Source organism: Chiloscyllium plagiosum, chromosome 7, assembly GCF_004010195.1.
Source record: "Chiloscyllium plagiosum isolate BGI_BamShark_2017 chromosome 7, ASM401019v2, whole genome shotgun sequence".
Lineage (NCBI taxonomy): Eukaryota > Metazoa > Chordata > Chondrichthyes > Orectolobiformes > Hemiscylliidae > Chiloscyllium > Chiloscyllium plagiosum.
In genome coordinates this window covers 104043956-104057456 of record NC_057716.1, presented here as the reverse complement: position 1 = coordinate 104057456, position 13501 = coordinate 104043956, and the positions used below count along the sequence as shown (strand labels likewise).

At 47.1% G+C, this 13501-nt stretch overlaps 1 protein-coding gene across 1 annotated transcript in view; it reads left to right on the top strand.

The window, feature by feature from the left end:
• The first annotated feature begins 4638 nt into the window (after positions 1-4638).
• Positions 4639-13501, top strand: part of LOC122551817 — a 14918-nt gene continuing 6055 nt past the window's right edge. The window contains exon 1 of the mRNA XM_043694302.1: positions 4639-5063. Within this exon, the coding sequence (XP_043550237.1) occupies positions 4775-5063 (289 nt within the window). The 5' untranslated portion in view covers positions 4639-4774. The remainder of the gene's footprint in view (positions 5064-13501) is intronic.

Genomic DNA, 13501 nt, shown 5'->3' with positions numbered 1-13501 from the left:
TCTCCCTCTCCCCCCTTCCCTTCTTCCCTCTCCCTTCCTCCCTCTCCCCTTCTCTGCCTCCCCTTCCCCTCCCACTCTGTCTCCCTGGTATTGTCTGCCTCTCTGTGCTGCATTACTGAGGAAGCGTTGCTTCTGTATGGTGTTAGTGTGGGGGTGGGGTGGGATGGAGATCCTGCCTTCACCCCCCACCCCAGGGTCTGTTCCATTCCATGAGAATGATGGAACAGTTCCAGCAGGGAGAGATTCCATTCAACCCATCATAGCCCAGCAGAGAGCCAGGAGGGCTAACGTGCCCACCTTGGATTTTGTTATTGACTTGGGGCGCATGGGTATTGCTGACTGGCCTAGCATTTATTACCCGTCCCTAATTTCCCCTGTGAAGGTGATGATGAGCTGTGTTCTTGAACCAGTGCAGCCATTTGGTGGGGGTAGACCCCCAATGTCGTTAGGAATTACCTACAAACAAGGAACAGGAAAACGCCATCCTGCCACGGCAAATGGTGAAATGTGAATTCCATAAGAATCTGGAATTAAGAATCTAATGATGACCATGAATCCATTGTCCATTGTTGGGAAAGCCCAACTGGGTCACTAATGTTTTTGAGGGAAGGAAACTATCATCCTTACCTGGTCTGACCTCTATGTGATTCCAGACCCACAGCTATGTGGTTAGATTAGATTGGATTCCCTAAGTATGGAAACAGGCCCTTCAGCCCAGCAAGTCCACACCGAACCTCCGAAGAGTAACCCACCCAGACCCATTTTCCCTCTTTTGCATTTAGGGATGGATAATAAATGCTGCCCTAGCCAGCGACATCCACATCCTGTGAATGAATGAAAATGTGTGCAGCAGAAATGTGACAGCTGATCCTCCTGTTCATGTTCCAAACTAAACCTCTCGGTCCTCACTGTGTCTGACCCCATCAGCTTCACCTCCTGTTCATTTCCCTCCTCTGTTTGAAACACTTCCCTTCAATACAACTTGCCTCAGTTACAAATGGACAGCATCATCCAGATACCCGTCAAAAACATTCCTTAGACTTCCATATTGGATTGATGAGTGACTATCTGACCTTCTGGCCCTCATACTGGTCCCACACACAAGTTGGGAACTGTTTCTAATGGTCTAATAATGAGTCAATCATCACGGATTGATTAACTCTGTGTGCTGGTTTATAGAAAACAGTAAAACACATTCTAAACCATGGAGGAGCAGTTGCAGAAAGTGAACAGTGTTTAGCAGACTGTCAGGCAGAGTCACAGCATTGTATACACACATGGCACATTAAGTCCGTAAAGGAGAACACTCTTAAAGGGAAGCTACACAGATATCAATTCCATCTGGCAGCATCTGTGGTGAAATATAGTTGACCTTTCGGGTCAATGACCTTTTTATCAGAACCCAAATCAGTAATGACTAACTCCTTTTGCTGTTGATCTGGATGTTGACTGTCTCTTGTTTTCACAGATTATATCAGACCTGCTGAGTTTCTCCAGCACTTTCTGTTTTTATTTCAGATTTGCAGCATCTGCAATGGTTTACGTTTGCACCTCTACTGTTACATTGAGCTGTTGGCCTTGCTCTTGGAAGGTCTTTCAATGATATGAAGAGGAAAGTGTTACTGCAGTCGTGCAGCTTATGCTCACTTTGGACCAATGTGTAGAGTTTTACTCTCCATACTTTAAGAATTAAATCTAATTCAGCCAAGATTCACTGGACGTAAAACGTTAACTCTGTTTCTCTCTCCCCGCAGATGATGCCAGACCTGCTGAGTTTCTCCAGCATTCTGCACGCTTGTTTCAAAGGTTTCACTGGGATTGTTGTCTCTGATTTGGAGAATTGTCCAGTGATAGGAGACTTAGTCAATTTGACCTGTATGTCCAAACACAGCAAGGTAAAAACAATGACTGCAGATGCTGGAAACCAGAGTCTAGATTAGAGTGGTGCTGGAAAAGCACAGCAGTTCAGGCAGCATCCAAGCCTCAGGCTCTCTGCCTGTATTCCTGAGGAAGGGCTTTTGCCCAAAACTTCGATTTTCCTGCTCCTTGGATGCTGCCTGAACTGCTGTGCTTTTCCAGCACCACTCTAATCTAAACACAGCAAGACCTGGACAATACCCAGGCTTGGGCTGACAAGTGACAAATTATAAATTCCAGTTACAAATTACCATTTGCACTTCAAGACCATCTAACCACTGGCTCTTGACATTCGATTGTGTTACCGTCACTGAATCCCACACTATCAACATCCTGGGGTATACCATTGACCAGAAATAGAAATTGACTCACCATATAAACACAGTGACCACAAGAGCAGGTCAGAGGCTGGGAATACTGCGGTGAGTAACTCACCTCCTGACTCCCCAAAGCCTGTCCACCATCTACAAGACACAAGTCAGGAGTGTGATGGAATACTCCCCACTTGCCCTGGATGGGGGCAGCTCCAACAACACTCAAGAAGCTCAACACCATCCAGGACAAAGCACCCACTTGATTGTCACCACATCCACAAACATCCCCTCCCCCCACCACCGACGCTCAGTAGCAGCAGTGTGTACCATCTACAAGATGCACTGCAGGAATTCACCAAAGATCCTCAGACAGCACTTTCCAAACCCATGACCACCTCCATCTCAAAGGACAAGAGCAGCAGATCCATGGGAACACCACCCCCTGCAAGTTCCCTTCCAAGACACTCACCATCCTGACTTGGAAATATCTCACCGTTCCTTCAGTGTCGCTGGGTCAGAATCCTGGAATTCCCTCCCTAAGGGACATTGTGGGTCAACCCACAGCACATGGACTGCAGCGGTTCAAGAAGGCAGCTCACCCCCACCTTCTCAAGGGGCAACTTGGGATGGGTAATAAATGCCGGGCCCAGTCAGTGACACCTACGTCCCATGAGTGAATTTTTAAAGAAATTCTCAGCGTTTAAAAGAGGGGCAAGTGATCTCATTTAAACAGAGAGGATTCTGAAGGGGTTTGACAGGGTTAGTCCTGAGCGATTGTTTGCCCCAGGGTGTGGAATGTAGATGGGGAGGCACAGTCTCTGGGGCAGCGACTGAGTTTTGAAGATGTGTTGCCAGGATTGGAGGATTTGAGCTGTAGGGAGAGGTTGAACAGGCTGGGGCTGTCTTCCCTGGAGCGTCGGAAGCTGAGGGGTGACCTTATAGGGGTTTATTAGATTATAATGGGCTGGTTAGGTTAAATAGACAAGGTCTTTTCCCTGGAGTGGGGGAGTCCAGAACTAGAGGGTGTAGGTTTAGGGTAAGTGGGGAAAGATATAAAAGGGATCTAAGGGGCAGCTTTTTCACGCAGAGGGAGGTACGTGTATGGAATGAGCTGCCAGAGGAAGTGGTGGAGGATGGTATAATTACAACATTAAAAGGCATTTGGATGGGTATATGAATAGGAAGGGTTTGGAGGGATATGGGCCAAGTGCTGGCAAGTGGGACTAGATTGGGATATGTGGTCGGCATGGACGGGTTGGACCGAAGGGTCTGTGTCTGCGCTGTCCATCTCTACGAGTCTATGACTGCGATGAGGATTTTCCAGCTTTGAATATATTTAAGACTTGGGATTGGCAGATTTTTATTTTGCCCCTGATGTAATGGAGGGATCTGAGTAGTGAGTGGGAAAAGGGAATTCACGCCAAAGGAGATTATGTCGAGGGCATTACATTGAGGTTGTACAGGACATTGATGTGTCCAGTTCTCGTCACCCTGTTATCGGAAGGATATGATTAAACTGAAGAGGGCTCAGAAGAGATTGGCCAGAACGTTGCCTGTAATGGAAGGTTTAACTTGGAAGGAGAGGCTGGGTCTGTTTCTTCTGGAGTGTAGGAGGTTGAGAGGTGACCTTATAGAGGTTTATAAAATCATGAGGGGCATGGATAAGGTGAATGGCAGATGTCTTTTCCATAGGGTGGGAGACTTCAAGATGAGGGGGCATATTTTGAAGGAGCAAGGAGGAAGATTTCAAAAAGACAGGAGAGACAATTGTTTTTACACAGAGAGTGGTTGTGTGTGGAATCAACTTCCTGAGGAAGTACTGGATGCAGAAACAGTTACAACATTTAAAAGACATTTGGAGAAGTTCACGAAGAAGAAATGTTTGGAGGGATATGGGCTAACAGGAACAGTTCAGTTTGGGAGTATATGTCGGCATAGAGTGATTGGGCCGAAGGGTCTGACTCGCTGCTGTATGACTGTGTGGGATTAGGAAGGAGATCAGAGATTGTGGGGAGGAGGTGGGACAGTGGGGTTGAGAAACATTAGCCATGATCGAACAATGGAGCAGAGTTGATGGGCCAAATGGCCTAATTTTACTCTGATGTCATATAGTGTTACAGAGTAGTCAGCAAAATGTGGAATAGGCTGTTCTGCTGTGAACTGGGGGCTCCATCTTGGAAAATATACGTGACCAATCCAGGCAAATACCATCATTCCCAAACGCTGGAAGGAAGTTTGGCGGTGATCTCGTCGCATGGTGGAGCAGGCTTGGATGGGCTGAATGGCCTACTGCTCCTCCTGTGTCCCAGGGCTGTGCGCGTGTTTACTTTGAGCAGACTGCTGGGTAGGTTATGGGGTCGCGTGGCTGGTTGTGAAGAGGAATCTGAGTCTTGTTTCTTGTGTCTTTCTCCACCTGTTTGTAGTTTGGTTACCGAGACAGTCCAGTGGCAGCCATTGGCAGCAAAGCCGGTCCTTCCCCATCTGCTGCTCCTCGTTCCGGCCCACCCAGCGAGCTGCTACGCTCCCGGAGGCAGGTACCGTCCATGCCAGTCCGGGGTCAGAGTCACCCTGGCACACCCAGCTGGCAGGAAGGTGCCTGGGGACGGCTGCGGGATTTAATTGGATCCTATTTGTTTGAACAGAATGGGAATGTGTACCAGCTGGGCCCAGAGCCAGGGAGGAACCATCCCAAAGACAACGATTGGGATCTACCCACTGACCGCACCAGCAACTACCATCTGGGTTACGGGAACACGCAGAATGCCAGAGCAAAGCACCCAAACAGGGTGAAGGGTCAGGCACTTGACCCCAGCGACCTCCGACCTCAAGAAGGTAAGGTCAAAATAGATGTCACCCGATTTGGACAGGATGCGTTTGATTTCCTGTGAGGAATGTTTATCTCCTGGTCACAGACTGACTTCAACATTCCACCAATGTAACGTTCATTCAGAATATCGTTAACGATGAGATAGCCCCTGGATCATCCATTCTCCAATTCATTGAAGGATTCAGAACTAGATTGGGTTGGGATATCTGGTCAGCATGGATGGGTTGGACCGAAGGGTCTGTTTCTGTGCTGTTCGCCTCTGTGACTCTCCAGTTATTTTAGAGGTTTCTATGAGAACTCCCCCATTCTTTTAAACTCCAGGGAACACAGTCCTAACTGATCCAGGCTTTTTTTCACACATCAGTCCTGCCATCCCAGGAATCAGTCTGGTAAATCTTTATTGCACTCCCTTCCCTTCTACAGGTTAGGAAACCCAAACTGCACACAACACGCTGGGTATGGTCTCACCGAGGCCCTGGCTAACTGCAGCAATACATCTCCACCCGAATCCCCCGATTGTGCAGGAAGACACACCATTTCCCTTTTCATCGCCTGGTGCACCTACACGCTTACCCTCAGTGACTGGTGTACAAGGGCACCCAGGGCTCACTGCACCTCCTCTTTTCCCAGTCTATCCCCATTCAGAGAATAACCTGCCTCCCTGTTTTTGGCCCGGAGTGGATAAACCCATTTCATTTGCCGAGGTTAGTACAAGGTTCAGAACATTGGATAGAGGCAAACAAAAAAAATCTGCAGATGCTGGAATCCGAAGTAGACCAGCAGGATGCTGGAGGAGCTCAGCAGACCATGCAGCATAGGGAGGTGGAGAAGACAGCGTTTTGTATCTGAAGATGGGTTACACCTGAAACCTTGACTTCTCCCCCTCCTGATGCTGCCTGCCTTGCTGTGTTCCCCCAGCCTCCTGCCTGTCCCTCCTGATGCTGCCTGGCTTGCTGTGTAATTCCAGCCTCCTGCCTGTCTACTCATAACGATTGTGGCGGTGCTGTAGCTGTGGTTGAGGTAAGTCCTCCCTCTGCTGTGTGCCCCATACTTGGAGCAGATTGGTGACCCTGTCCCTGATAGTCCCTCTCTCTAATAGGGAGAGGTACCAGTGGTTCCTCATGAATTGTGTTTGTGACCATGGAGAGCGTGGTGAGCACTGGGGCAGAGACTGTGACACTTACACAGAGGCTGGAATGTATATTCTTTGTGACAGACGCAACACCCGCTCAGAAGTTTATTTCCGAGTCAAAACTCACCTTGTGGAGGTTTAGAAAATCCTGAGAGGCATAGATAAGGTGAACAACAAGGGTCTTTTCCCTAGGGTGGGGGTGTTCAAAACAAGGGGGCATATGTTTAAGAGGAGAGGAGAAAGATCTTAAAAGGGCACAAGGGGCAAGAAAGTGGTCCGTGTGCAGAATGAACTTCAAAGGAAGTGGTGGACGGATGTACAGTTACAATGTTTAAAAGACATTTGGGTAAGTTCATGAAGAGAAAAGATTTGGAGGGATATGGGCTAAACGCAGGCAAATGGGGCTAGTTTGGTTTGGGAGCATGGTTGGCATGGACTAGTTGGGCCGAAGGGTCTGTTCCTGTGCTGTATGACTCTGACTGGCTGACTCTATGCCAATCCATGTGAGATGTCATTGTTGGGGCATCCTTCAGAAAACCCTGACATCTGCATGCAGTGGCAGGTTGTGACCAGCCAGTGGCACTGCTGAGCTATTTTGCGCTCCCAGTGCTGAGCACAGAGTCTTTATTGTACTGAGTGCCCCCCCCAGCTTATTCACCCTCTCCCTATAGCTCACACCCTCCAACCCTGGCAACATCCTTGTAAATCTTTTCTGAAGGCTTTCAAGTTTCACAACATCCTTATGATAGCAGGGACACCAGAATTGCACGTAATATTTCCAACAGTGGCCTAACCAATGTCCTGTACAGCTGCATCGTGACCTCCCAACTCCTGTACTCAATACTCTGACCAATAAAGGAAAGCATACCAAACGCCGCCTTCACTATCCTATCTACCTGCAACTCCACTTTCAAGGAGCTATGAGCCTGCATTCCAAGGTCTCTTTGTTCAGCAACACTCCCTAGGACCTTCCAAATCATTTATATAAATGACAAAACGCAGTCAGCCAGTACAAGTCCATTTGCCCAGGTTTGAATTTCTATAACCTCTTGGTATTTGATGGTTTCCTGGTGCATTCTCCCTGAGAACACCGTGACCAATCAGACTCAACGTGCCAGCATCCTCTTCCCTTTGCTGTATAAGTTGTTGTTTCCTTTGTGATTTGACGTTCTGAGGGAATGCTGCACTGTCAGAGACACCACCTTCCAGATGAGATGTTAAACCAAGGTTCCATCACATGGACCTCAAAGCTCGCAATGCCAATTATGAAGATGCAGGCGATTTAATCAATGCCTGGGAATTGAATGCCTGATTATTTTTACATTGTCCTTATTGGTCAGAGATTGAGTACAGGAGTTAGGATGTCATGTTGTGATTGTGCAGGGCGTTTGAACTTTTGGAATACTGTGCCCAGTTCCATTCGCCCTGTTATAGGAAGCATGTTATTAAACTGGAAAGGGTTTGGAAAAGATTTACAGGGATTTTACTGGGGTTCAAGGGCTTGAACTATAGTAAGAGGTCGGATTGGCTGAGACTTTTTTCCCCTGCAGTGTTGGAGACTGAAGGGTGACTTTATAGAGGTTTATATAGTCAAGGTATTTTTCAATGTATAATTTCAGTTACATCACACTGTAAACGTTTGCTATAAATTCTTTGCCTTACAATTGTGCACTCCACAACCATCTGATGAAGAGCAGTGCTCTGAAAGCTAGTGCTTCCAATTAAACCTGTTGGACTATAACCTGGTGTTGGGTGATTTTTAACTTTCACTGTAAACGTTTGCTATAAATTCTTTGCCTTACAATTGTGCACTCCACAACCACCTGATGAAGAGCAGTGCTCTGAAAGCTAGTGCTACCAATTAAACTTGTTGGACTAAACCTGGTGTTGGGTGATTTTTAACTTTACCCCAGTCCAACACCGGCATCTCCAAATTATAAAATCATGAGGGGCATGGATAGGGTAAACAGACAAGGTCTTTTCCCTGGGGTGGGGGAGTCCTGAACTAGAGGGCATAGGTTTGAGGTGCGAGGGGAAAGATATAAAAGGGACCTAAGCAAAAATCTTTTCACACAGAGGATGGTACGTGTATGGAATGAGCTGTCAGAGGAAGTGGTGGAGGCTGGTACAATTACAGCATTTAAAAGGCATAAGGACTGGTACATGAATAAGAAAGGTTTAGAGAGATATGAGGGTTGAGATTGGGGTCCTGGAAAAGCACAGCAGGTCAGGCAGCATCCGAGGAGCAGGAGAATTGACGTTTCAGGCATAAGCCCTCCATCAGGAAAGGACTATGCCCGAAACATTGATTCGCCTGCTCCTCGGATGCTGCCTGACCTGCTGTGCTTTTCCAGCACCGCACTCTCGACTCTGATCTCCAGCATCTACAGTCCTCACTTTCCCTTAGAAGGATATGGGTCAAACGCAGGCAAATGAGACCAGTTCAGTTTGGGAAACCTGGTCAGCATGTGTGGGTTGGGCCGAAGGGCCTGTTTCCCTGCTGTATGACTCTATGGTGTTTGTGGAAGTACGTTACCTGTCACATTCCCTACACCCCCCCGCAGAGACCACACTTCAAGAATAGCTCAGAAGCTAGGAGGCACTTGGGAACATCCTAACGTCAGGATAGGGTTATTTCTTATTTCATTCATAGGGTGTAGACCTCTCTGTGTGGGCCATCATTTATTGCCATTCATAATGAAGGTTCCCAGTAAGCTATATTGCTGTGGGTCTGGAGTCACATGTAGGCCAGACCAGGTACAGACAGCAGATTTCTCACCCAAAACGACAATAGCAACACAGATGGAATTTTCCAACAAGTGGTCATCGTTAGACTCTTAATTCTAAATATTTGTTTAATTCGTATTCCACCATCTGCAGTGGATTAATAGTTTGGCAATAACAAATACGGGCTATTATCTCCCCTAAATGCAACATAATATTATACTACATAAATGCAAATTTGTTCTTTTCGTTTGTTCTGTTGGAGTGTGTTACAGATTGATTCTGTAAAGATGTACGCACTCTACAAATACTCCCCCGCACAATCACAGCTAAAATTAATCTCATGTGGGCTCGTGGCTTTTTTTATGCTGCATTCGTAATCACTTGCATGAGATACGTATGTAGCTGTTCCTGTGAGCAAGAGTGCTTTTTTAAAGACCTACTCGGTTTGAGGCAGATACTCAGTGATGTTGATGGAATGATTTATATACAGCCTCTGTGTTTAAAGGGAAAGCGTGGATCCTTTTGAATAGATTTCATTAAAATAAAAGTTCAAACCCAGTCACGTCAAAGTTTTTTTCACTTTTTGAGAATGAGCTATTCCGGAACCTTCTGTTGTTTTTGCTCGATATTAGGCTCTATTTCTTTCAATGTCTGATCGAATGTGTCACCGAATGAACATCAGGGTTTAGTTTTTCCTGATCACCACCACCACCTGTCCCCGCTTCCTTCCCTCCATACCTCACTCAAATCGTCAATTCTGATTCTCTCCCCTGCGACATCAGTTCACTGCTGCTCGACTGTGAGGGCATCACTTTTTGCCTCAAGTCAACATTGCTGTATTTTCCCACAAGGGGCTGAATGAGGAAAGGGATGGTGGGTGTTGCTAAATGGTGAACTTGATTGCTTCTGATTTCACCCCCCCCCCCCCATATCTTTTCGCCCCGTTTCTCCATGGGCTATGCCATTCCTGATGAAGGGCTTTTGCCTGAAACGTCGATTCTCCTGCTCCTCGGATGCAGCCTGACCTGCTGCGCTTTTCCAGCACCACTCTAATCTAGACTCTGGTTTCCAGCATCTGCAGCCCTCACTTTTGTCTAATCTCTGCTAATCCTCACCGTGTAAATAAACGCGCGCTTGAATGTGTACAATGTCTTTGCCCTTCGGAAACACCTTCAGTATTTCACCAAATGATCCTCAGACAGCACCTTCCAAACCCACAGCCACTTCCATCTAGAAGGACAAGGGCAGCAGATACATGGGGTCCCCATCTCCTGCAAGTTCCCCTCCAAACCACTCACAATCCTGACTTGAAAATATAACACTGTTCCTTCAGTGTCACTGGGTCAGAATCCTGGAATTTCCTCCCTGAGGGCATTGTGGGTCAACCTACAGCACACGGACTGCAGCGGTTCAAGAAGGCAGCTCACCCCCTACCTTCTCAAGGGGCAACTAGGGACGGGCAATAAATTTGTTCAGTTTGGGGCTCCACACTTCAGAAACGATTTCTGAGCCTTGCAGAGGAGAATGACTAGAATTTTCTACCATGGTCCTACAGTCATGAGGAGGGGCTGGAGAATCTGGGATGCTGTCCTTTGTTATAGACCAGATCAGACCCTCTTTATATATATTAAAAATGTAACCTCGACCCTAACCTTTTCTTATTTTAAAGGTAAATGCAAAGTGCCGTGTTCCAGATGCAATGTGACTGATCAAACAACTGGACGTTAAATAAAATTTATTGTCATAGAGATGTACAGCATGGAAACAGACCCTTCAGTCCAACCCGTCCATGCCGACCAGATATCCCAACCCAATCTAGTCCCACATTCCAGTACCCGGCCCATATCCCTCCAAACCCTTCCTATTCATATATCCATCCACATCACCAGGGACCCTTGTTCAATTCCCACCTCAAGCAACTGTCTGTGTGGAGTTTGCACATTCTCCCCGTGTCTGCGTGGGTTTCCTCCGGGTGCTCCAGTTTCCTCCCACAGTCCAAAAATGTGCAGGTCAGGTGAATTTGCCATGGGAAATTGCTTGTAGTGTTAGGTGAAAGGGTAAATGTAGGAGAATGGGTCTGGGTGGGTTGTTCTTCAGAGGGTCGGTGTGGACTTGTTGGGCCGAAGGGCCTGTCTCCACACTGTAAGTAATCTAATCTAAAAATGTTGTAATTGTACCAACCTCCACCACTTCTGGCAGCTCATTCCATACATGTGCCACCCTCTGCGTGAAAATGTTGCCCCTTAGGTCCCTTTTAAACTTTTCCCCTCTCACCCCAAACCTCTAGTTCTGGACTCCCCCACCCCAGGGAAATGACCTTGTCTATTTATCCTATCCACATCCCTCATTAATTCATTTAAACACTTCAGTTAATATACAAACAAAAGAAAGAGGAATTTGGAATAACAACTATTGGAAAAATTAACAGAATAACAGATAAAATGCCTACTATTAATATAGTAACGTCCCATAACCACGCTCCTCGGCAAAAAGGCAAACTCAGACACAGATTCTCACATGCAGTTCTCTAATCCAGGAGGAAGAAAGCATTGAGAAAATTCAGAGGACGTAGCAGCTGGGAGACATTCACTGAAGCTTCCAATTCTTTTGAGATCCCAAAGGCTTCTGCTTAAAATTAAATCTTAAAACTAAAAAAAGACTAGAAATCCTGACCTGTGAGAGATGGGCCCTCCCAGGCAGCTTCCATTGTTCCAACTTTAAAACAAACACCAAGGCCCCACAAATTATTTACTTTCTTAGAGACAGCTCCTTACCCCTGCCTTACAACATCTTTCTTTAAAAAAAGGACAAAATAATTTCTTAAAGTGACAGCATTGTCACATGTTGTGGGGACCTGGGTTCGAATCCCACTCAGCAGATGATGGAATTTGAATTTAATGAAATTTTGGAATTAAGGGCCTGATGATGACCAGGAATCCATTATTGATTAGTGACCCAGGTGGGGTTTTCCCGGTGCCCTTTTAAGGAAGGAAATCTGCCATCCTTACCTGGTCTGGTCTACATGTGACTCCAGACCCACAGCGATGTGGTTGACTCTTAACTGCCCTCTGGGTAATTAGGGATGAGCAATAAATGCTGGCCTGGCCAGAGACGCCCTCATCCCTGTGACTGAATTAAAAGCAAACACCCGTGAACAGGGAGATTGAGTCACAAAGTGTGGCGCTGGAAAAGCACAACAGGTCTGGCAGCATCCGAGGAGCAGGAGAATCAATGTTTTGAGCATTCACCAGGAAAGGCTTGATGAAGAGCTTATAGAACATAGAACAATACAGCGCAGAACAGGCCCTTCGGCCCTCGATGTTGTGCCGACTTGTGAACTATTCTCAGCTCATCCCCCTACACTATCCCATCATCATCCATGTGCTTACCGAAGAATTGTTTAAATCTCCCTAATGTGGCTGAGTTGACTACATTGGCAGGTAGTGCATTCCACGCCCTTACCACTCTCTGAGAGCTTATGCCCGAAATGTTGATTCTCCTGCTCCTCGGATGCTGCCTGACCTGCTGTGTTTTTCCAGTGCCAGGCTCTCGATTCTGATCCCCAGCATCTGCAGTCCTCACTTTCTCCCAGGGGAAGACTGAATCGAGGGGCGCAAAACAGAGAGAGGTTGTCTCAGGATGGTGGTGCAATAACCAAGCAATGCAGCTAATTGGCAAAAAGGAGAAGAGGTTGGTGGAGAATCTTTATCCAGAGTTATTGTGACCTGGAACCCACTGCCTGGAAGATGCAGATTCAGGGACAGAAGTGACATGTTTGCCTGAAACTGACAGGGGAGGGGGACAAACTGAGTAGTTCTCCCCAGGAGCTGGCAATGAGCTGGGCAATGTGTTTGAGAAGCTGGCGGAGTCACCCTGCAGCATCTTTGCACACTGTGAGTTGGACAGGGAGGGGGGTCATTGTCGGAGGAGACTGTTGTCGGTGGTTCAGCAATGCGGGTGTGACAGTTTACCTGCAAAATGTGCGACACTGACATCAGGGAGAGAGAGAGAGAGAGAGAGACGGCTGATTCTGGGAACCTGGCTGGGGAACACACACTTGCAACCCTCCTCCCTCTCACCCGGGATTTGCTCCCCCCCCCCCCCCACCAAGGGAGCAGTCGCTAAGCAGATGCCAGAGACTGGTGATGTCTGCTGTACCCTGAGCTCTCTGCAAACGATGGCTGGAATTGACCCCGGATTCCTGGCGCTGCATGGCACCAGTGCTAACCACTGAGCCATCGTGCCACCCTGGGTCTTTAGCTTATTTGTTCAGTGATGTTATCATGACATCTTCCTGGATTGGAAATGAGTCACAATTTGAAGGGGGACAATGAAGTGGGGAGAATTGAAAAAAAGAAATATTCTGATATTTACTGATTATCCAATGTGGTATGAGCTGTTAAAGAGTCATAGAGATGTACAGCATGGAAACAGACCCTTCGGTCCAACCCGTCCATGCCGACCAGCTATCCCAACCCAATCTAGTCCCACCTGCCAGCACCCAGCCCATATCCCTCCAAACCCTTCCTATTCATATACCCATCCAAATGCCTCTTAAATGTTGCAATTGTACCAGCCTCCACC